Source organism: Sorex araneus, chromosome 8 (genome assembly GCF_027595985.1).
Source record: "Sorex araneus isolate mSorAra2 chromosome 8, mSorAra2.pri, whole genome shotgun sequence".
In the NCBI taxonomy this organism is placed as follows: Eukaryota; Metazoa; Chordata; class Mammalia; order Eulipotyphla; family Soricidae; genus Sorex; species Sorex araneus.
In genome coordinates, this window is record NC_073309.1 from 49168045 (window position 1) to 49190770 (window position 22726).

Consider the following 22726-nt stretch of genomic DNA (forward strand, 5'->3'; position numbering starts at 1 on the left):
TTCCCCCCTTTTTGGGTTACAGCGGGTGTTGCTCAGGGGTTACTCCTGTCTCTGCACTCAGGAATCACTCAGGGGACCACACGGGATGCCAGGGATTGAACCCTGGTCAGCCGCATACAAGGCAAATGCCCTACCTGCTGTGCTACCGCTCCAGCCCCACAAAATTCTTTTACTATTGTTTTAGTTTATAGGGGGCCACATTGGTGCTCAGGGCTTCCTCCTGGCTCTGTGCTATCAGGGATTGATCCAGACAGCACCCACATCCCGGATTGATCCCTAGAACAGCATTTTCATGGGCATCTGTCCTGCACACTGGTCCACAGATGGGGAGTTCTAACCAGGCCACAACCCAGTGGAGTTCAACCTTCCTACACCCGTGGTTGGCACCATCCTGGCACGGCACGTGAAGACTACAGCCCGCCACAGCCTTCTCAGCCCTCACTCTTAAGATCTCATGCTTGGGCCGAAACGATAGTATAGCGGGGTAGGGGTTTGCCTTGCACACACCCAGGTTCGATCCCCAGCATCCCATATGGTTCCCCGAGCACCACCAGGAATAATTTCTGAGTGCAGAACTATGAGTAACCCCTGAGCACCACCAGATATGACCCAAAAGGGGAAAAAAAAAAGAAGAAAAAAAACTCATGCCTTGGCGGCTGGGGGATGAGTACAAAGGTCAAAGCACTTGCCGCCTGCCTTGCATGTGGCCAACCCCCACGCAATCTTCAGCATCCCATAGGGCCCTCCCCAACCCCATCAGGAAGTGATTCCTGAAGCACAGAGCTGGGAGTCAGGTGTGCCGCCCCCCCCCCCGAAAAAAGTTAAAATAAAGGGAGAAAAATTAATGAAACTATATAACTTCTGGGCCAGAGGGAGTGCTCAGAGGGATACGTGCAGCTTGACACGAGTGACCTCCTGCGTTGGACACTAACACAGCTGCCCGGCCCATACCGCTGGGCACAGCTCTAGTGCCAGAGTGATGGGCCCAAACTACAGACCATCACTGGAAGTGACTCCTCCCCATTACTTCTACAGAGGTTAAAAAATATATGTATATATATACAAAAAATATATATAAATATATATACACAAAATATATATGTGTATATATATGAATATATATATATATATATATATATACAAAAAAGACTGGCTAGTACAGAATCTGGAAAAAACCCAGTGCCCGAGAACAGATGATTGGTTAAAGAAACTTTGGTACATCTATACAATGGAATACTATGCAGCTGTTAGAAAAAACGAAGTCATGAACTTTGCATATAAGTGGATCAACATGGAAAGTATCATGCTAAGTGAAATGAGTCAGAAAGAGAGAGACAGACATAGAAAGATTGCACTCATCTGTGGAATATAAAATAACAGAGTAGGAGACTAACACCCAGAATAGAAGAAATAAGTACCAGACGGTTGACTCCATGGCTTGAAAGCTGGCCTCACATTCTGGGGAAAAGGCAGCTCAGATAGAGAAGGGAACACCAAGTAAAATGTGGTTGGAGGCCACTTGGGGGAAAGGTGATACGTGCTGAAAGTAGACTAGAGACTGAACACAATGGCCACTCAACACCTTTATTGCAAACCACAACACCCAATTGGAGAGAGAGAACAAAAGGGAATACCCTGCCACAGAGGCAAGGTGGGGTGGGGGGAGATGGGATTGGGGGGTGGGAGGGATGCTGGGTTTATTGGTGGTAGAGAATGGGCACTGGTGAAGGGATGGGTTCTCAAACATTGTATGAAGGAAACACGAGCACGAAAATGTATTAATCTGTAACTGTACCCTCACGGTGATTCACTAATTAAAATAAAATAAAATAAAAATAAATAATAAAAGAAAAAGACTGGCTAGAGAGAGCACACCGGGTGGGGCGTCGCCTTGCACGTGACCAAGCCAGGCTCCATCCCCAGTATCCCACAGGGTCCCTTGAGTCCTGCCAGAAGTGACCCTGAGAGCACAGGCAGGAGTAAGCCCTGAGCACCACCAGGTGTGGCCCAAACATGCAAAAAGGATGTGCATTTGTGAGTGTGTCTGTGAGGGTGTAGGGGTACATCTGCGTATGTGCAGGTGATTTCTGGTGCCCAGGGATGTGGAGAAATGGGGAACCCCTGTGTCGCAGGCATGAGGCCAGCACGGCCACAGTGTGATCCTGGTCACATGCTGCTCTGGCACGACAAGTGCATAAGCCCGGGCACCCTGTAACTAAGCGAGGTGCTACTGCAGCAAGCCCCACAACTGCAGACGTGTGAGCCCCCAGCTACACACATGCGAGCCCCAGATATAGACGTGTGAACCTCCAGCTACAGATGTGCAGCCCCGCAACTAGGCATACGTGTGTGTGTGTGTGTGTGTGTGTGTGTGTGTGTGTGTGTGTGTGTAAACTCCCCCATCACCATCACCGCAACAACAACATTAATCGAAGGACAGTGTGGCAGGGAAGGGAAAGCAACCAAAAGAGCAGGACACCTACTGGGACAGGAAGTGGCTGGAAGAAGGGAGAGGGCGTGATCAAGGGCGGGAACAAGGGGGCAGGAAAGCCTCTGGAAGCCTCTGGAAGAATCTGAGTCTGAGGCTGGAGCAGAGCTGAGACTGAGAAGAGCAACAGGGAGAGGGCTGAGGAAGCTTCTGTTTGTTTTTGTTTGGGGTCACACCCAGCGTGCTCAGGGCCCACTCCTGGCTCACGCCTGGCGGTGCTCAAGGAACCATATGTGATGCTGGAGATAGAACCCAGGCTGGGCACGTGCAAGGCAACAGCCTTCCCTGCTGTCCTGTTTCTCCAGCCCCCAAGAGGAATCTTTGTTGGGGCTGGAGCAATAGCACAGTGGGTAGGGTGTTTGCCTTGCACGCGGCTGACCTGGGTTCAATTCCCAGCATCCCATATGGTTCCCTGAGCACTGCCGGGAGTAATTCCTGAGTGTAGAGCCAGGAGTAACCCCTGAGGATCGCCGGCTGTGACCCAAAAAGAAGGAAAAAAAAAAAGGACACCTAAGAGGAATCTTTGTTTTATCTTTCCTCCCTTCTTCCTCCTCCTCCTTCCTTCCCTTCTGTCTTTCATTCCTTTTTTGCCACAGCACAGTGCCAGGGGTTGATCCCAGGCCTCACACATGCAAAGGCAAAGGGCTTCATTACTGAACTCCACTTCTGATTCTACCTAGGGAAATTTTTTAAATCTTTTGGTGGTGGTGGGGGACTAGAGGGGGTGTTAGGGCCATGCCTGGTGATGCTCAGAGGTTACTCCTGACTCTACACTCAGAGATCACTGGCGGACTTGGGGGATCCTATGGGATGCCGGGGATTGAACCCAGGTCAGTTGTGTGCAAGGCAAACGCCTTCCCTGCTATGCTATCATTCTGACCTGTACCTAGGAAGTCTTGAAAGAGCAAGAAAGAGAAGAGTGATGGGTGAAGGCAAGTGCAGGGGGGAAGCATCTGGGTGAGGCTCGGGCCTCTGTTAGGGGAGACAGAATCCGTGGTGGGACTAGGCCTGAGTTAGGAACCCAAAGCAGGAGGCACATACCGAAGAGGCTGTGGTGCAATCCTGTGGGGCTTTCAGAGGGAGGCATCCAAGAAAGAGGCTTCTGGATACAGCACAAGGCGGGTGGCCCTCTGAGCTCTGACAGACCTGAACACTGGCAGTGGCAGAAGGCAGGGGAGCTGGAGGGTAACGCCCCCATCAGCCTTGGTGCCTGCAGGAAGTGATACTGTCCCGAGACACAGCCTCTGGCTGGAGCACTGAGCTGGGCAGACCCAGAGCTGCCCAAGTCCTGCCTGCCCAGTGCGGGGGCACAGGTGGGGGGGTATCGACCATCCCAGCCAGCCCAGGCTTCCACACAGGCAACGAGGGTAAGTGGGGGCTCCTGGGGGTTCTGATTACGAGCAGGGCTGATGCAGAGTGTCAGAACCAGACCCGCTCCCCCAGCACCACTAGGAGGGGCCCCTGAGCACTGAGCCAGGAAGGCTGCTTTGGGGAGGCCCGAAAGACAGACAGGTCAGGAACCTCCACCTTCAGGCACTGCTTGATCCAGGCTCTCCTTTTGGTTTTTCCCTCAAATGGTCCAGATGGCCCCATGGGAACAGCTCGAGACAATCACCCCATGCTTTTTTTTTTTTTTCGGTCACATCCAGTGATACTCAGGGGTTACTCCTGGCTCTGCACTCAGGAATTACTCCTGGCAGTGCTCAAGAGACCATACGGGATGCTGGGAATCGAACCCAGGTCACCCGCGCGTAAGGCAAATGCCCTACCCGCTGTGCTATCACTCCAACCCCTCACCCCATGCTTTTAGCCACCAAGGACACAAGGTCACTCGGGCAAATGACCTCATCACTAACTAAACCCCTGGCTCCCATGCTCTCAACCAATCCGGGCTGGGAGGAGAAGGGAGAAACTGGAGTACTGACTGGCCGCCTCAGGCGACAGGCTGAACCCCCAGGGACCGGGGTGTACCCAAAGCTTAGACACAGCTGGTTTCCTGAGGGCCTAGCACCTAAAGGCCTAGGTGGGGGCAGAGCACAGTTCATCCCGTGCTCATGGGGCTCAGGACTGTTGTATCACCTGCTAGGGGTGGGGTGAGGACCCCGTAAAATAACACAAGCGAGGGGCCAGGGAGAGAGCGAAGGGGCTTATGCCCGAGGTAGAGTGGGGCTTCATCCTCAGCACCTCGGCACTCCCAGTGTCCACTGCCAGCTCCTAAAAGAAAGGTCCAGGAGGGGCTGGAGCAATAGCACAGTGGGGAGGGCGTTTGCCTTGTACGCGGCCGACCCGGGTTTGATTCCCAGCATCCCATAATGGTCCCCTGAGCACCGCCAGGACTAATTCCTGAGTGCAAAGCCAGGAGTAACCCCTGTGCATCGCCAGATGTGACTCAAAAAGCAAAAAAAAAAAAAAAAAAAAAGTCCAGGAGATGCACTGAGCACATGGATGGGCAGGGCAAGCAATAGAGGTTCAAAGGGCTCACACACACACACACACACACACACACGAGCCCCAGCTTCGACCCTCCATACAGCAAGGCACCCCAGCACTGCACCTCCAACTGGGAAAGAGTAGGTGATTGGACAACGGAAGCTGGTATTTCAGGGTGGCCCCTATGGGCTGAACTGAAGTTGGCCACATGCAGGATGATTAAGGTGGCATCCCCACACACACACACACACACACTTTCTTTTTTAGTTTCTGGACCACACTGGCGATGCTCAGGGCTTCTGACCAGCTCTGAGCTCAGAGATCACTTCTGGTGGTGCTCAGAGACCATATGCGGGAAATCAAACCGGGGTCAGCCACAGAAAGGGAATCCGCCTCACTGTCTCTGGCCCTCACATGGTTTTTTAAAATTCTTTTATTTGGGTGGGGGTGCCAGGGATCAAAACCAGGGTCTTATATGCAAGGCAAGTGTTCTGCAGCTGAGCTAAGCCCCAGTCACAAACTGTTATTTTTAAAACACAAACGAATGGGACCACTGCCAATGACCCAAGGGAGACACAAGGTAGGAGGTGATGAGCCTCCCAGCTCAGGAGCAGGACAGAACTGAAAATGAATAATCAGGGGGAGAGAGAGAGAGAGTACAGCAGGGAGGGGGCTGCCTTGTACCCGGTTGACCCTGTCGATTCCCGGCACCCCATATGGTCCCTGGAGCTCGTCAGGAGTGAGACCAGAGTGCAGAGCCAGGAGTAAGCCCTGACATCTCTGGGTGTGGCCCAAACACACACACACACACAACAAACACACACAATTAAGAAAACAGTCAGGGGCCAGAGCGATAGTACATCGGGTAGGGTATTTGCCTTGCACACAGCCAACCCTGTTTCGGTCCCCAGCAGCCATAGAGTCCCCCGAGGACCATCAGAGGAGTAATTCCTGAGTGCAGAGCCAGGAATAAGCCCTGAGCATCATGGGTGTGGCCCCAAAGCCAAATAAATAAATTATCAAGCAAGAGAAACACATCTATTTGGGGGAGGAGGGGACTAGGGGTTTGGGCCACACCCAGCAGAGTTGGGGACTCTCACTCGTGGTGGTGACTCTGTGCTCACAGCATCATATAGGCATTGCCAGCATCGAACTGGAGGTCCTTTTTTTTTTTTTCCTTTTTGGGTCACACCTGGTGGTGCACGGTGTGTGTGTGTGTGGGGTTACTCCTGGCGGTGCTTGAGGGCACCATATGGGATGCTGGGACTCGAAGCCGAACCTGATAGCGTGTAAGACAAACGCCCTACCCACTGTGCTATCGCTCCAGCCCCGAACTGGGGGAGGGGGGTTGATCTTAAGCCCTGTGATAGCTCTGCAGCCCCACACTTCCATAGTTCAATGAAAGTTGTTCGTTATTTTTTCTTTAGATTTTCCAGAGCTTCATTTTGTAATGCTGAAGGATCAAACCCAAGTTTCATGCAGACACGCAATCCCGGAGCCCCAGCTCCCGAGGTCACTATATCATTATTTTATAATCCTAAACAAAAACAAATCAAGTTTTCCGCCAACCAAGAAGGAAAGTTTCCAAACTCAAAAGACACGACCATTACCTGGAGACTGGTGAGGGCCCCCCCTTCCCATTCGTTTGCTCGGCTGGCCTCAGTTTCCCCATTTAGAAAATAGGTGGGCGAAGAGAGTGGGAACAGAGTCGAGGTTCAGCGCCGCCTGCGATCCCCGAGGCGGCCGGCAGGGGGCGCGGTGCGTCTGCCCCAGAGTCCGACGCTGGGGGGGCCCGGCGGGCGACGCTCGGACTCGCCGGGGCCTCTTGGGCGCCCCGCGGGCGGCCGGGCGTCACGGGGGCCCCTGGAGGTTCGCGCAGGCGCGCGGCGAGGGATGGGGGGGTGCGGTGACTCAGGCGCGCGCCCGGCTCCAATTCTCGCGAGGGGCGCGCGCGCGGCCGCGGGAAGTCGCTCGGCGCCGCGTCCATTTTTACCCGCGCGCCGCTAAAAATAGGCGCCGCGCTCCGGGCCTAGCCCGAAATAGCGGCGCCCGATAAGGCAGGAGGACTCGGCGCTTCCGGGGAGCGGAAGGGGCGGGGGGCGGGGGCCGAGCTGCCCTCCATGGCCCCGCTCCCCCTCTTACTCCTGGCCGCGACCCCTTTTTTCCTACTCCCGGTGTCCAGCCCAGCCCCCCGCGCGGCGCGCTCCGTCCCGCCCCCATCCCTGACCCCCGTCTCCCCCCCCCCGCCCGGCACCAGTATCCGCCCTTCGGCTTCCTCGAACCCCGCTCAACCCTTGTGATCAGTCCGCTCTCGGGGGCTCTGGGATGATGGGGGTCTCACCTCTGCATTGGTGACTTTTTTTTTTTTTAATTTTTTAACTTTCCTTCCGTGTTAGCTTAGAAGCCAGAGAAATGCTGCCCACAGTTTTGAAGGCTGCGCGGCCGGGCAGCGCCGCTTCAGAGACCCCAGACCTCACCCGTCACTGGCCTGCAGCCTTGGCTCTGGCTCCGGGGTTCTGGACCGGCGAGGCAGAGTTCAGCTGGGCGCCAGGTGGGGGGTGCGGGGTGAGACAGATGAAAGGAGTTCTGGCATGAAAATTGGGGCTTGTGTCATTTGGCACCCCTTCCTGTGTTCCCCAGTCCCCATGCCACCGCGATTCTCCCCGTAAACCAGTGCCAACGACCCCAAACAGCTGCGAGTTCTCCCTGGAACTTTGTCCTGGGATCCCGCCCGCGAGCACTTCATAACCTGTGACTCGGCACCTTGGGACTGCAGGAATCAACCATCAGATCTTGCATCTAGTTTCTCCCGGGCCCAGGGGCAAAAATGACTTCTAGAGTTTGAGATATGGTGCGACAGAGAAACTGGCCTGCCTGACCTCCTGGCTTGCCCATCAGATAATTGGTTTTGGGAAAACCCCAGGTACAGGGGCTGGAGCGGTATGTACGGCAGGGAGGTCATTTGCCTTTCACCTCGACCCAGATTCGATCCCTGGCACCCCATAGAGTCCCCTAAGCCCTGATAGGATGATCCCTGAGTGCAGAGCCAGGAGTAAGCCTTAAGCACCACTGGGTGTGACTCAGAAAAACAACTCCAGGTAAAACTATTTGAACTGGAAATTGTTTCTCAAAATCCGAAAGGTCAGGCTGGAGTGATAAGCGGGTAGGGGGTTTGTTTGCTTTGCACATAGCTGACCCAGGTTCAATTCTCCATACCCCCATATCGTCCCCCAGCACCACCGGGAGTAATTCCTGAGTGCAGAGCAAGGAATAAATCCTGAGCGTCGCTGGGTGTGACCCAAAAGGAAAAGAAAAATCCAAAAGATCAACGAAATCAAGAGTTGGTTCTGGGGCTGGAGCGACAGCACAGTGGGTAGGGTGTTTGCCTTGCATGCAACCAATCCGGGTTCTATTCCCAGCATCCCATACGGTCCCCTGAGCATCGGCAGGAGTAATTCCTGAGTCCATGAGCCAGGAGTAACCCCTGCGCATCGCCAGGTGTGACCCAAAAAGAAAAAAAAAAAGTTGGTTCTATGAAAGACTTAATATTGACAAACTATTAGCAAGAATCACAAAGAACGAGCAAAAGCCCTAGTCAAGGAGAAAGGAAAGAAGCCATAACATATCACAGAGATTCAAAAGATCACTTGGAAAATCTTTATGCCATGGGCTGAAGAGATAGGACAGCAGGAGGGTGTCTGCCTTGCACACAGCTAATCCTGGTTCAATCCCCAACATCCCATGTGGCCCCCAAGCACTGCCAGGAGCGTTTCCTAAGCACAGAGTCAGGCGTAATCTTGAGGACCATCCTCCACAAAAAACTGTCACTGTCACTGTCATCCTGTTGCTCATCGATTGGCTCGAGCGGGCACCAGTAATGTCTCCATTGTGAGACTTGTTGTTACTGTTTTTGGCATATCGAATACGCCACAGGTAGCTTGCCAGGCTCTGCCGTGAGTTGGCGAGATACCCAGAGTATCTCGCCCTGGGTAGCTTGCCGGGCTCTCTGAGAGGAACGGAGGAATTGAACCCAGGTCGGCTGCGTGCAAGACGAACGCCCTACACGCTGCGCTATCGCTCCAGCCCTCCACCAAAAACTAAAAAATGAAGAGCAAGAAAATCTTTATGCCATGAAACTGGAGAACCTAGAAGAAATGGATTAAGTCCCAGGTAGACCTTTAGTGGTAGCCAAGTCCCTGACCCTAGGGGGTACCAAGACTTCAGTCAGATGCCCAATGACCTCTGGAGGGGTCTGAACCACCAGACAAAGGGACTGAGTTGGGAAGGGCATCCTTGAAGGCAAGAAGTGTAGGCTTGAGGGGCCAGTGGGATTGTGCAAGGCGGGGAAGGCACCTGTCTTGCATATGGCTGACCCCGGTTTGATCCCCAGCACCACATAAAGTCCCCTCAGTACCACCGGGACTGACGCCTGAGCCAGAGCCACAAATAAATCCTCAGTACCACCAGGTGTAGCCCAAAAACAAACCAGAAAAAGAATCATGGGGTTGGATGGAGAAATTAGGACGCTGGAAAGTGAGTGGGGACCGAACTGAGGACTTGCTCTCCAAGGGCAGTGGGGCACGGCAGGATCTGAGCAGGCGAGGACAGGGGCCGGAGAGATAGTACAATGGGTAAGGTGCTTGCCTTGCACCAGCTGACCAGAGTTCTACCCCCAGCATCTCATTTAGTCTCACCCCCAGCACCTCCAGGAGTAACTCCTGAGTGCAAAGCTAGGAATAACCACTGAGCGTTGCTGACCAGGTGTGGCCCAAATACCAAAAAACAAAAAAAACTGAACAGTCAAGGGTGTTACCATGATGCTTGGGTGTGCCTTGTGGCAGAAGAATCAGAATGGAGAGGAGGTGGAAGAAGCAGTGCATGAGTGATTGGGGTGGGGGGTGGGGGGTCATATCCAGACAGTGATTCTGGGGCACTTCTTTGGGCCTGGTGTTGGCAGATAACTCTCAGAGATGCTCTCAGCATGCTTGGGTGGGGAGCCATGTGTCAGGGACTGAACCACTGTTTCCCACTTGCCAAGCAAGTGCTCCCACCCTTTAAACTGTCTCCCCATCTCCTGGACTCATCTTTTATTTGAATTTGGGAGGGGGCACACTGGAAATGCTCAGGGGTTACTGCTCCTGGCTCTGCACTCAGGAATTATTATTTCTGAATTATTATTTGGGTGACTATGTGGGATGCCGGGAATCTAGCCCGGGTCAGCTGTGAGCAGGGCAAGTGCCCTTCCCGCTGTACTATCACTCTGGCCCTTATTTATATATTTTTTTCTTTTGGGGGCACACCCGATGATGCACAGGGGTTACTCCTGGCTCTGTGCTCAGGAATTACTCCTGGAGGTGCTCAGGAGACCATATGGGATGCTGGGAATCGAACCCGGGTCGGCTGCATGTAAGGCAAACGCCCTCCCCGCTGTGCTATTGCTCCAGCCCCCTATTTGTATTTTTTATTACCATAGTTTAGGTATTTAGTTTTAGCGACATGAGTGTTAAGATTTATGGCTCTTTGGGCTTTGGGTCACACCCAGCTGTGCTCAGGGATTGATTCCTGGCTCTGAGCTCAGGGATCAACCTGATGGAGCTCAGAGAAGCCTTGTCCTTGTGTGGTACTGGCCACCGAACCTGGCTTGTATGCATGAAAGCTGCGTGCCTCATGCACTCTCTCTGCCCTGGTTTATCACACACACACACACACACACACACACACACACACATTAGTTTGGGGGCTACTATTCAGGGGTTACTCCTGGCTCTGCACTCAGGGATCACTCCTGGCAGTGCTCAGGGGACCATATGGAATGCCTGGGATCAAACCCAGGTCGGCCACGTGCAAGGCAAGTGCCCTACCCGCTGTGCTATCTCTCTGGCCCAGAATTGTCTGTTTTGGGGGGAGTGCACACTTGGTGGTGCTCAGGGCTCACTCCTGGCTAGCTCTGATCGCCCCCAGGAAGGCAAAAGCCCGTTGCCTCTAAGATGTTACAGCAAAAGGCTGTAACAGCTCAGAGAGAACTGTCTTGTACCCCACCACCATCCCAGAGATGGGTCGCACAGAGATTGTTGTAAGCATCCAAGTTGGGGGTGGGTCTGGTGAAAGAGTCCTGGCTCAAGCCAGCTGGGGATAAAGTCCTTAGGTTTCAGATTCAGCCCCCGCCCCGCCCCCGCCGCCACACCCCCCGCCTCCGCGGTTGCTGCTGTTTGGGGACCCTAGGAAGGTCCCTGGCCCGCAAAGTCAGCACAGCTCTGAGGGAAGAAAGATGCCAATGAAACGGGTTAACACCTGACGGGACTCAGTTTACCCTCTTGACTCCCAACATCTACTAAGAGCCTTAACCCAATGGGTCTCGAAGGACACCCTTTTCTGCTCCCAGGGTTTGAGAAGCCCAGCCGGCTGCGCGCGGGTGGGAGGAAGTTGAGCCCCCAAAGCAGCTGGGCCTCTGGCTGATTAGAATACCTCAGCTGGGCAGCGGCCCCAGGGAGAAGGGGGGTCGGGACCCGCGGCCGCCGGGGGTCTGGGGCTGGTATTGGGGCGTGGGCAGACTACAGCTCTGGCTCCTCCCCCGGCTGCCAGGGTTATGTAACCCCCACGTTGTGTCCCGGGGGAAGCCGCCGGACGTCCTGCCCAGGCCAGGGACAATGGGCGGGCAGCGCCCCTCCTTCCGGAGACCCGAAGTGCCAGGGAGGGGGGGAGGGGGGCCTGAGCTGATTCACCCGCGTTTCCGGCGGTTTCTGCAGCCTCCTGGGGACCCTTATTCCCTCCAAAGCCTCTCCCCTCACCGTGCACCCCCAGATCCTGCAAATATAAGTCCCCTACACCCCACCTCTCCTAAACACCCATCCTCACCCCATCCCTTTTATTCCAGAGGCCCCTAGACTACTTTCTCGGCTACTTTCCCACGCTTCCCCCCACCCAGCCCGCCAAGGCCCGCCTCACCTTCTCAAACCCTGGTTCCCACTGACTCGCCCACCTCCCCACGCTCAGCCCCCCGGGTCAGAGTCAAGACACCCTTCCCGCACTCTGGCCCCTACTCCCCCTAGGGGGTCCGAGCCCCGCAGTGCGCTCTAGTCTCGCGACAATGTCCACAACGTCCCTTTCGCGTCTCCTCTCGACCCCCGAATTGCGCCCCCTCCATGCTCCACGCGCTGACCCACGGCCTTCCCGGGCCCAGCTCCCACGCCGGGCCGGGCTTCCCAGGCCGCCCCCGCGTGGCCCAGAGACCCAGTTTGCAGCCGCAAAACATTGGTCTCCGGGCAACAGGCCCCGCCCGGGCCGCGGGGCGCTGCACGCCAGCCCTGCCGCGCGCCACGCTGGGGCGCAGACCCCGCGCCCAGGGCGCACACCAGTACCCCGAGGCTGCCCCTCGGAGCCCGTACTGGAGAAATACGGGGATCGAAGCCAGCCAAAACCCGAAATGAAGCCAAAAAGTGAGGGGGCTTTGTGACCACAACTTGGCCGGCGAGGACGCCCCAAGATTGGATCATGTCTCCCAGGAAGTCTCCTCAGCGGTTCTCAGTTTACCTATCGGTCAAATGGGTCGGACTGTTGGGACGATTCAGAGGCTTCGCAGACCTGGAGCCCTGGAGCTGCGTTCCTGCACATACTATTCATCATCCATTCCATTATTCTGCAGCTACTTATTGAGCGCCAGGCGCTCTGAGGAGAGCCGGCTGGACTAAAGTCAGGGGGTCTCGGATGTAGCTCGAAAGTTGAGCACTTCCATGGCACGCATGAGGCACCAAGTTCGATTTCTGATACCATCCTGCTCCAAAAAAAAAAAAGAAGAAGGAGAAGGAAAAGAAGGAAATAAAAGTGGGTCCTCCTGGCAGCTTAGACTTTGCAGGATAAACAATAAGAAACAGAAAAAAACATTCATTTTTATGGCACCTTGGAGAGTAACTGGAACTGGGGAAGCAGCTAGGAAGGGCGGGGTTTACCATTTTATTGTTACTCTTTGGTGGGGGTGCACATCTGATAGTGCTCGGGGGTTTTACTTACTCTGGTGGGCTCAGCGGACCACATGGGGTGGAGCAACCCAGGTTGACCATGTGCAAGGCAAATGTGCTACCCACTGTATTATCTTTTCAGCCCCCCCTTTCTTTTCTTTTTTTTTTTTGAGGGGAGGAGTTCACCCCCTTTGATACTTGGGGTCAGGGATCAAACCTAGGCCTTTTGTATGCAGAACATTCACACTAGCTGCCTGACGGAGGAACAGGGAGGAAGAGGAAGGGGGCAGCACAGGGTCCCAAAACCCATGTCCTAGAGACATGACAGAAGGGCAGGCTGCATAGGACTTTCTTGGAGCCGCTGATCGCGGCAGGAACCAGCAGAGGAGCGGGCATCTTTCCCACATGGGCAGCGTCCCTCCGGCTATATCTGGGTCTGAGGCTTAGGAAGGCCATGGTGGAGGCAGGGGAACCAGGGACCTGTGAGGCAAGAGGGGACAATGACTTGGATTGGGGGTAGCTGGAACCCGGTCCTGGAGGTTGGGCTGGAGCTGTTAATCAACAGCTCAGCCCTGTCCCCGGCTTTCTATGGCACAGGTTCCATCTATGGTCCTACCTGGACCCACAGACCACTGGGGATGACTTCGAAACAAATCAGAGGCAGGAGGGCTGGAGCAATAGCACAGCGGGTAGGGTGTTTGCCTTGCACGCGGCCGACCCGGGTTCGATTCCCAGCATCCCATATGGTCCCCTGAGCACCGCCAGGGGTAATTACTGAGTGCAGAGCCAGGAGTAACCCCTGTGCATCGCCAGGTGTGACCCAAAAAGCCAAAAAAAAAAAAAAAAACAACAAATCAGGGGCAGGAGGAGATGGGGCCGGAGCCGTTATACGGTGGGAAGGATCTCTGGCCTGCATGAGGCTGAGCCAAGTTCAATCTCCGGCATCCCATAGGGTCCTCCAAGTACATCAGGAGTGATCCCCGAGTGCAGAGCCAGGAGTAACCCCTGAGCATTGTCAGATGTGGCCCCTGATCAAAAACAGGGGTGGCAGAGATAGTACAGCAGGGTAAGGTGCTTGCTGTGTAAGTACCAGATCTAGGTTCGCTCCCCTGCACCCCGGGTGGTCTCCTGAGTCCCTCCAGGAATGATCCTTAAGCACAGAACCAGGAGTAAGCCCTGAGCACCGCCAAGTGGGGCCCCCAAACCAAACCAAAACAAAATGAAAAGGTCCTAGAGGTTCTCACCCTCCGTCCTGATGAGGGGTCCGCGGGGAGAGCACTTGCGTGCATGCAGCCACCCTCTCTTTGATCCCCGGCACTGCATAGTGTCCCCTGAGCACCACCAGGAGTGATTCCAGAGCATGGAGCCAGGACTAAAGCTCTGAGCACTGCTGGGTGTGGCCCCAAACAAACAACAGAAGCTGCTGCTAAGCCCTGGAGAGATGGCGTCTGCTTCCGGTAGCGGAGGGGAGGCTGCTTCCTCACAGACATCATTCTCATGCCCAATTGACAGATACGAAAACTGAGGCCCAAAACTGGTTGCTCCAAGGACCAGAGCCCCCAAGACAGCACTTCTTTAGGACGGTAGCTGTTTCTGAGCCCACACCCCCCAAACACAATCACCCCAGAGCTGGGCACTACCCAGGTCCAAGGAATGAGTTCCTTATTCATCTAACTCAGGGGCCCCAGAAACTGAGTCCCAGAAGAGAAGACTGTTGCCCAGATGGTGTTCTGTTGTCAAACAGTCACCTGTACCCCCCAGCAACCCCCCCCAGAGCAGGCAGATACATGTACAGAGGGTACACCCTGAACCTCCCACACTCAGTGCCAGCACGGGACCCAGGCACACCCCAGTCCTGCCTGCAGCGACATGTCCCACGCAGCCACACAGAATCGTTCGCACGCAGACAAGTACCTGGTTTTCTCCCTATCTGAGCGGCCACCGCGAGCCGTGGGGCCTTATGATAACCGCGCGTCTGTCCTTTCCATGTCCCTCAGCAGCCAGAGCTCTGGGTTGGAGCCTGTCTTGCTCTGTCTGTCTAGTTGGCTCGGTCTCTGTCGGATCTCTTGATCTCTCCGCCCCGCCACCCACACCCCCTACTTCCCCACTCGCCTCTCCCTGCTGTGGGGAATCCTCTCTGTCCGTGGAGGTGTGTGTCTGCAGAGAGCCTCCACCATTTGGTGGCATCAGAATCTGGCACCCGGACAAGTGGGTGGCGGCCCTGAGCCTACCATGCTGGCAGGCGGCTGAGATCAGCCCGGGCAGTGGCCCACATGCCCTACCCACCTCCTGGCGCTGATTCTGCCCCCCATCTGCAGAGGCTGGGGAGAAGGGCCCCAGGATTTGAGGATTCCTATATGCTTATATTCCTGTCTTCCCCTGATTTGGTAGGTGGGCGAAGGCCTAGGCCCGGGGAATAGGGGGCTGCCCCCAACATTACATATTACGCAGCTGCGGGGGCTCCTGAACGTGTGCTGAATCTCCCTAGAGCTCTTGGGGAACAAGTTTTTTTGTTTGTTTGTTTGTTTTGGGGCCACACCCGATGGTGCTCAAGGCTTACTCCTGGCTCTGCTGTCACTGCTGGCGGTGCTCAGGGGAACATAGGGGATGCCCAGGGATCGAATCTGGTCAGCCACATGAAAGGCAAGTGCCCTGCCTGCTACCCTGTTGCTACCCTGTTGCTCGGCCCCTTGAGGAATAAGCCTAAAAGTGAAATTGAACTGTAAGAGGAAAGACAGAGGGGTTCAGGCTGAAGGGCAGGTTTGGCATATGGGGAGTCTGGGTTCGACCCCCAGCAAGGTCTGATCTCCTGGAGCATCATGGGAAACGGCCTCCGTGAGTATCATGCTAGGGGAGGCCCCGGAGTGCAGGCTGGGTCTGGGGCAAGCCTCCCTGAACCCTGCCACCAGACTTAAAATTGAAAAATATAGAACAGAGAATCACAGAAACAGACCTAGATGTGGATGGGGTTAAACATCTAGAGACTCAGGGACCAGAGAGATAGCATAGGGGTTAAGGAGCTGGCCTTGCATTTGGCTTGACTCTATTTCCATCCCCAGAGTCCCAGCACTGCCAAGGGTCCCCTGAGCACCACCAGGAGTGAGCCCTGAGCACAGAGCCGAGAGTAAGTCCTGAGCACTGCCCAGTGTGGCCTCTATGCGAAAACAAAACAAAATCCAGACACTCTAACAGATAGAACCAGAGAGATAGTATCGTAGTTTTAAGGTGATTTCCTGGCACGCAGTCAACTCAGATTTGATCCCCGGGATCCCATAGGGTCCCCTGATTCCTCCAGGAGTGATTCCAAAGAGCCAGGAGTAATCCCTGAGCATGTCAGGTGTGACCCAAAAAGTAAAAAACAAGAACAAACAAAACCAGGAGAATAGAAGGCAAGACCCACAAAGGAACTCTCCCTGAGAGAGTTCCTTTCTCCTCTCTCTGTTCCCTACAGAGACAAAACAGATCTGCACAGCAATGGCGAGACACAGTGAGGAGGGTCCCAGAGACACAGAGACAGAAAGCCAGCCATTCTGGGGGCAACAGAACTTCTCAGAGGATTCAGTTTCTTCCATGGAGGCAGATTTTTGTTGCTGTTGTTTGTTTTTGGATCATCCCCAGTGATTCTCAGGACTTTCTGCTGGCTCTGCACTCTGAAATCACTCCTGCCAGTGCACAAAAGCCCCGAGAGGATGCTAGGGATCAAACCCCCGTCTGCGGAGTGAAAGGCTAATGTCCTCTGCACTGTACTATTGTTCCAGCCCCATCCTAGCAGCTTCTTGATTCTTCCAGAGCAGGTCGCCCTATAGGCTGCATGTTAAACACATTTATATAACCTGTCCGGGAACTTTACATAATAGGGCCCATGAGTCAGACCATAACTCTGGGCAGTGACCCCACACGCCTAGAGGGGACCCCCTCGCCCAGGACTGTGACCTGGAAGGGACTTGCTGTGGGAGCAATCACAGGCTCCACAGAAGAAGGAGCAGGAGGTCAGAAAAGATAAACAAAACCCTGGCTCGGGGTAATAGCTGCCTGAGTTCACAGTCACTGCGCCCCAACACCCCGAGAAAGATGCCCTGCCATCTCTTCCCTTACGGAGTGGAGGAAATAATCGCCACACTTTGGATTCTGAGAGCAGGCACCCGGGCAGGAGTTTTCTCTAAACTCCACGTCGCTTATCTGCAAACACAGTGGGGTAGAAGGGAGCCCGATGATTAAATAACATAATTATACCTATGGATGGAGCACTTTCTGTGCCTAAGTGCTTGGTAGAAATTTCACGCTGTCTCTGTGAGGGAGGCAATGGTCTTACCTCCCCTGCTTCGGAAAGGGAGACACGCGTCAAGGTCACCGCGTGGGAACGGGGATTTGAGGCTCTTGGTGCCTCCTGGCCTTAATCTCAGCCCCCCACGTCCCCTCGAGGGCCCGCAAGGGCGCCTCTCCACACTTGCCATCAACTTCACATCCAACGCTAACATCTCAAAACTCTTGGCGTTCAAATACCAGCTCCTCCTCCTCGCATTCTTTCTGCACTCCGCGAGAGCCTAAGCCCGTCTTCAAGGCCCTGAAACGCCCGATGCCTGGGGGTGCGCCCCTCTGTTGGATCCCGGCTGAGCCTAGGTCCCGCACGGGCACTGCCCGCCCGCTTCCCCGGGCCGAGGTGCCGGCCCCTTTAAGAGAGAGAACAGTCGACCGCCGTTGCCGGGCAGCGCCGCGGCGGTTGCCTGGCAACGTCAACAAACCACGCCGGCCGCCGTCTCCGCGCCGCCCCGCCCGCGCCGACGCGGTGACGCGACGGGCTGTGGAACGCCGTCGCTTAGCAACGGGGAGGCTGTTTGTCCTGGGCCGGGTGGCTGCGGGCCGGCGAGGGCGCAACCAGGAGCGGCCCCGGCGGACACACGGGGCGACAGGGAACCCCTGCGGGGGCGGGGGGCTGCGGCGGCGGGAGCGGGGGAGAACAGGAGCCCCAAATTGCCGGTTTCCCTTTCGACAGCCGTGGTCTGCTAGTCGTCCTCTCCTGCTGTCTGGCCCGCAGCCGCCGCCCCCGCTTGGGGCATCTGTCCGTCCGTGGCGCCCCCGGCCCATCTCCTCCCGCGGCCTGTCTGGCCCGCGTCAGTCACGGGGTGGCCGTCTCGAACTCCCCGAAACCCACCATCAAGCAGGACAGAGCCACGCACACTTGGCTCGCCGGAGTTGGCTCAGACGCCGGTGGCTTGCTAGGGGCACTGATGCCCACCGGGGGGTCCCGGACAGGGGGGACAGACGTCCGCTGGACAGTCTGCACGCGCGCACACGCGCGCTCGCGGAATCACAGCCCCTGCGCTCCCGCCTCCCCTCGGGTTCTCTTGCCTGTGCTGCTTCGGCCCCGGCCAGCCGACCCACAGGCAGCCGGGCAGCTGGGCAGCTGGCGAGACTTCTCTCTGGTGTCCAGCAGCCGGTCCGGCGGGGTTTCCCTCCGTGTCCAGGAAGCGTCCGCGGCGGGGAGGTTCTAATAACTCATCCCCAGCCCACAGCCCCCACACCCCCCAGCCCACGGCTTCATGTGACCAGGGCTGGGGCGAATCTCCGAGCTGAGAGCAGCAATTGGGTGTGTGACGGCGGGAATGAACGCCACCACCTTGGTGAGGGACTCTTCCAGGGACAACGTGCACAGCTGGTCTTTCCTGTGCGAGAAGGATGGGGGTGCGAGAGCAACAGCTGCCATGGAACCAGGGGGTGCTCCCGTCAGCCGCCGGGGATTTGGACCTATGGCTACTTGGTGAACATGGAAAGGTGTGGGGAGGAGAGCCCTGTTCTGACTCTGCATGTAATCAAATGGAGAACCCCCAGTGTGTACGTGCCTGTGGGTGTCTATGGTTTTGCCTCTAGCTTGCATTTCTCTGTGTGTGTGTGTGTGTGTGTGTGTGTGTGTGTGTGTGATTCTAGTTCTCCCTGTACATTCATCTAAATTTAAGGACAAAGGTGCTTGTGTCCAGGGGTGGGGGTGGCAGATTATCTCAGATTTCCATTGCACATGATCACATTCTTTTTTTAGTTTTTAGTTTAGTTTAGTTTAGTTTGGACGGCTCAGCCCACAGTGCTCAGGGCTGACTCCTGGCTATGTTCAAGGATTCTGGTGGGTCTTGGGAGACCCTGGAGTGCTGGGGATCGAATTCAGGTCAACTACATACAAAGTAAGCACCCTACTTACCGTACTGTCTCTCCAGCCCCACATGTCAAACCTTTTAATTTATTTAATTCTATCTGGGGCTACGCCTGGTGTGCTCAGGGGCTGTTCTGGGCGTAGTGCTCAAGGGGGTCACTCCTGGGAGTGCTTGGGGGATCATGCAGTGCTAGAAATTGAAGTTATGGTTTTCTGCATGCAAAGTTTTCACCCCAGTCCATGGAGCCCCTTCCACCATAGCACACTTTTTAATTGAACATTGGTCTGTCTGGAGTCTGTTGTGGCCCCTGGCCTGTGTGCTCAGGCAGGACCAGGATTCCCACGGTGCCTGCTGGGTCCCCACACTGCCCTGCATGTAGGTACCTAGTAATTATTCATGGAATAAATGAATCAATGACTTCTTGGTGTTCATGTCACTGTGTGATGGTTCCGGATAGCTGCCGCTGGATCTGCCCCATGCTTTTATGGGTCCAGTATGCCGTTCTCAGGGGTCCTCTAGAACCTCTAAGTTTTGGTACCTGTGACACACAACTAGACGCCTGTCCATTTTCATCTCTGTGGTTCTCTTTGTACCAGCATCACGATTGCTTTGTTTGTACTCAGTTTCCTCATCTGTGAAATGGGGATAATGATGGTGTCTACTTGTGGGAAGGTTGAGGGGAGGAATGAGCTGAGACAATTAGGAAGTGCTCTGGGGGCTTCAGGGATAGTATGGGGGGGGGTTCAATCCCCAGCATCTCATATGGTCCTCTGAGCCCTGCCAGGAGTGATCCCTGAGTACAGAGCCAGGAATAAGTCCTGAGCACCACTGGGTGTGACACAGAAACAAAACCAAAAGAAAGTGCTCTGTCCCAGGGAAACATAAAATCTACTGTGGATTATCTGCAATGTCATTCCCCTTTGCATGTCCCAGATCCTGAGTCTAGAATCTGTTTGTTTGATTTAGGTCCCCCTATGGCCATCCCCTGGGCTGGAGCGATAGCGCAGCGGGTAGGGCATTCACCTTTCATGCGGCCGACCTGGGTTCGATTCCTCCACCCCTCTCAGAGAGCCCAGCAAGCTACCGAGAGTATCTTGCCCACATGGTAGAGCCTGGCAAGCTACCCGTGGCGTATTTGATATGCCAAAAACAGTAACAACAAGTTTCACAATGAAGACATTACTGGTGCCCGCTCGAGCCAATCGATGAGCAACAGGATGACAGTGACAGTGACAATGATAGGCATCCCCAGTCCACAGAGTGTATACTAAGGGTTACTCCTGGCAATGCTCAGGGGACCATGGAGTGCTGGGCTTCAAACCCAGGGCTCCTTCGTGGAAAGCAAGTGCTCCAGCCTGCTGAGACATCTCCCCAGCCTGTGTCTGGACGGGGAATCCAAGCAATATCCGCCCACATGCCATAGGAAATCCTTCCAAGTCAGGGTCCTGCTTGCAACTTGCACATAAGCAGGCACTGGGATGTGGCTCAGCAATAAAACACTTGCCTTGCGTATGTGATATCCTGGATATGATCCCCCCACACATCAGAAATTTAAAAAAAAAAAAGAGGGGAAGCATAGCTTGCATACCAAGTATGAGAGTGGAGGGTCATGATCAAATGATGCCAGAGAGATAGCCCAGCAGGTTAGCTCTTGCCTGGCACATGGTCCACCAGGGTTTAATTCCCTGCTACCCCATATGCTTTCCCCAAGCCTGCCAGAAGTTATCCCTGAGTACACAGCTGGTGTGCGATGCCAGGTCAGCCAGTCTCGCCCCTGGCAAAAGCGACTCCTGAGCACTGTATGTTCACCCAATCTAAGGTCAGGGGCATGGGGCAGGGAGAGGGGGATGAGAATGCTGAAATCCCAAACCCACAGCAGGAAGAGGGCCCTGATGACTGACACATGCTGGCTGAAGGTCCGAGTCCAGGAAGAACTTCCCCCAAACTTCATACAGGGAGAATTCAAAGCAGCTGCAACTGTTGGGAGCACGTTGGGAGGGGCAGGGCAGCCTTCATCTATCTGGAAGACAGAAACGATCTGGGGCCATGCTAGCCCCAAACATAACTCACAGGCCATGTGCCCTCAATTGAAACTCCTGGGGGTAGGTGCCGCCAGCACTCTCTGTCCCCTCCCTCGCCCACCCCGCTTTGGAGCACGGAGAAAGGGCTGGAAACATGTTTGATGGCTGAATGCACACATACATGCGTGCATTCGTTCATTCCATCCTCCAGACACCTGAGAATCTTGTTTGTTTGGTTTGGCTTTTGCAGACGAGGCTGGGCTTGCGGTTCTCAGGGGCGACTTCCGGCCCTGAGTTCAGGGGTCGCTCCTGGGGGCTGGTGCAGGGTTGGAACCATCCGCCTCCTAACCCACTCTGTCTCTCCAGCAAGACTGTCTTGGTGTTTGACCGGAGACAGTGAAGCCACTGAGGTTGCACGGGAGGGGGAGGTGGGGGGAGGAGGGGTTGCCAGACCCTCGGTTCCCACCAGCAGAGTGAGTCGGGAGGAGGTTGGGGACCCAGCCCCGGCGGCGGCGGCGGCGGCGGCGGCACTGGACGGAAGCTGGCAACATGTCGCCCGCAGGGAGAGGGGGTGTTCGGGCAACTGAGTCACCTCGGAGAAACCCGGGTCACATACCTGGCCGCTGACATCACCCGGCCGGGGCACCCCCAGGCGGCCCAGACAAGCGCACTGAATCACACGCGGGCGGGCGGAACTCAGCCACCGCGGGCTGGGGCACGTGGCCCGTGGTGACCCCCAGGACACCCCCGTGTGGTCTGGCCGTCTGGCTGCAGCAGTTGAGCCAGTCGCGAGCGGGTCAGCGAGGGACTACGGGGTCTGAGTCAGGGACCCCCTCAGCTCAGCCCCCCGCAGCTTCGAGGTGCTGGGAGCAGCGGGGAGGCAGGCGGGCGCGGGCTGGCGGGTGGGGAGCCCAGGAGAGCGGAGGAAGAGTGAGTGGGTATTGCAGAGGCTGTGACATTGACCGTGTGACTTGGTGACTGCGGGATCCGCCGCCTTTGCGTGGGACAGCGCGGGGTCAGTGCCTGGTGGGGGAATTGTTGTACCACGCGTGGGCACCAGCGAGCAAGGGCGGGCAGCCCTCCGACCATAAGTTGCACCCTTCTGAGTACATCCAGCACCCAGGCCCCTGGGAACCCGTTTCTTCAGCGGCTTAAGGAAGTTAATAAGAATGACAATTAGGGCTGGAGCGATACTACAGAAGGGAGGGGTATCATGTGGCTGCTGACCCAGGTTCGGATCCTGGCATTCCAGAGGGTCCCCCAGCACCTCCAGGAGTGATTCCTGGGTGCAGAGCCAGGAGTAACCCCTAAGCATCACTGGGCATGACCCAAAACCAAAAAAAAAAAAAAATTTACAATAAATCTTGCTTGTTCTGTCAGGGAGATGGGGAGGACAGGGGACACTGGCTTTGCTCTCACAATCCTGGAATTTGATCCCTAGTCCTACAGGACCCTCCAAACACTGCCAGGCGTGGACCTCATGGCCCCAGCACCCCTGGGCGCAAGCAGAGCTGGGCAGAGCATGGAACTGTTCAGCTTGCAAAGGTTATTTCTCAGAGTAGCCCCTAACGTCCACCTTTGAGCACTGCTTGGAAGCCCCAAACCTCTCCCCTCCCCTCCCCAAAAATCCCACACTCAAAAGGAGATATTATTATCTCCACTTGACAGAGGAGGAAATAGAGGCTCAGA

General features: G+C 55.5%; 1 protein-coding gene across 2 annotated transcripts in view; it reads right to left on the minus strand.

The window, feature by feature from the left end:
• ERCC1 (ERCC excision repair 1, endonuclease non-catalytic subunit) overlaps nt 1-18356 on the minus strand; it is a 34598-nt gene extending 16242 nt beyond the window's left edge. Inside the window, exon 1 of one of the 2 annotated variants that reach the window (XM_055145645.1) lies at nt 18223-18356. Coding sequence is in view for 1 of the 2 variants with exons in the window: in XM_055145640.1 (XP_055001615.1) it covers nt 6529-6590 (62 nt within the window). In the remaining variant the exon portion in view is untranslated. Of the gene's footprint in view, nt 1-6528; nt 6787-18222 lie in introns of those variants that run through there. The other variant, XM_055145640.1, reaches the window with a different exon arrangement.
• Between the last annotated feature and the right edge of the window lie 4370 nt (nt 18357-22726).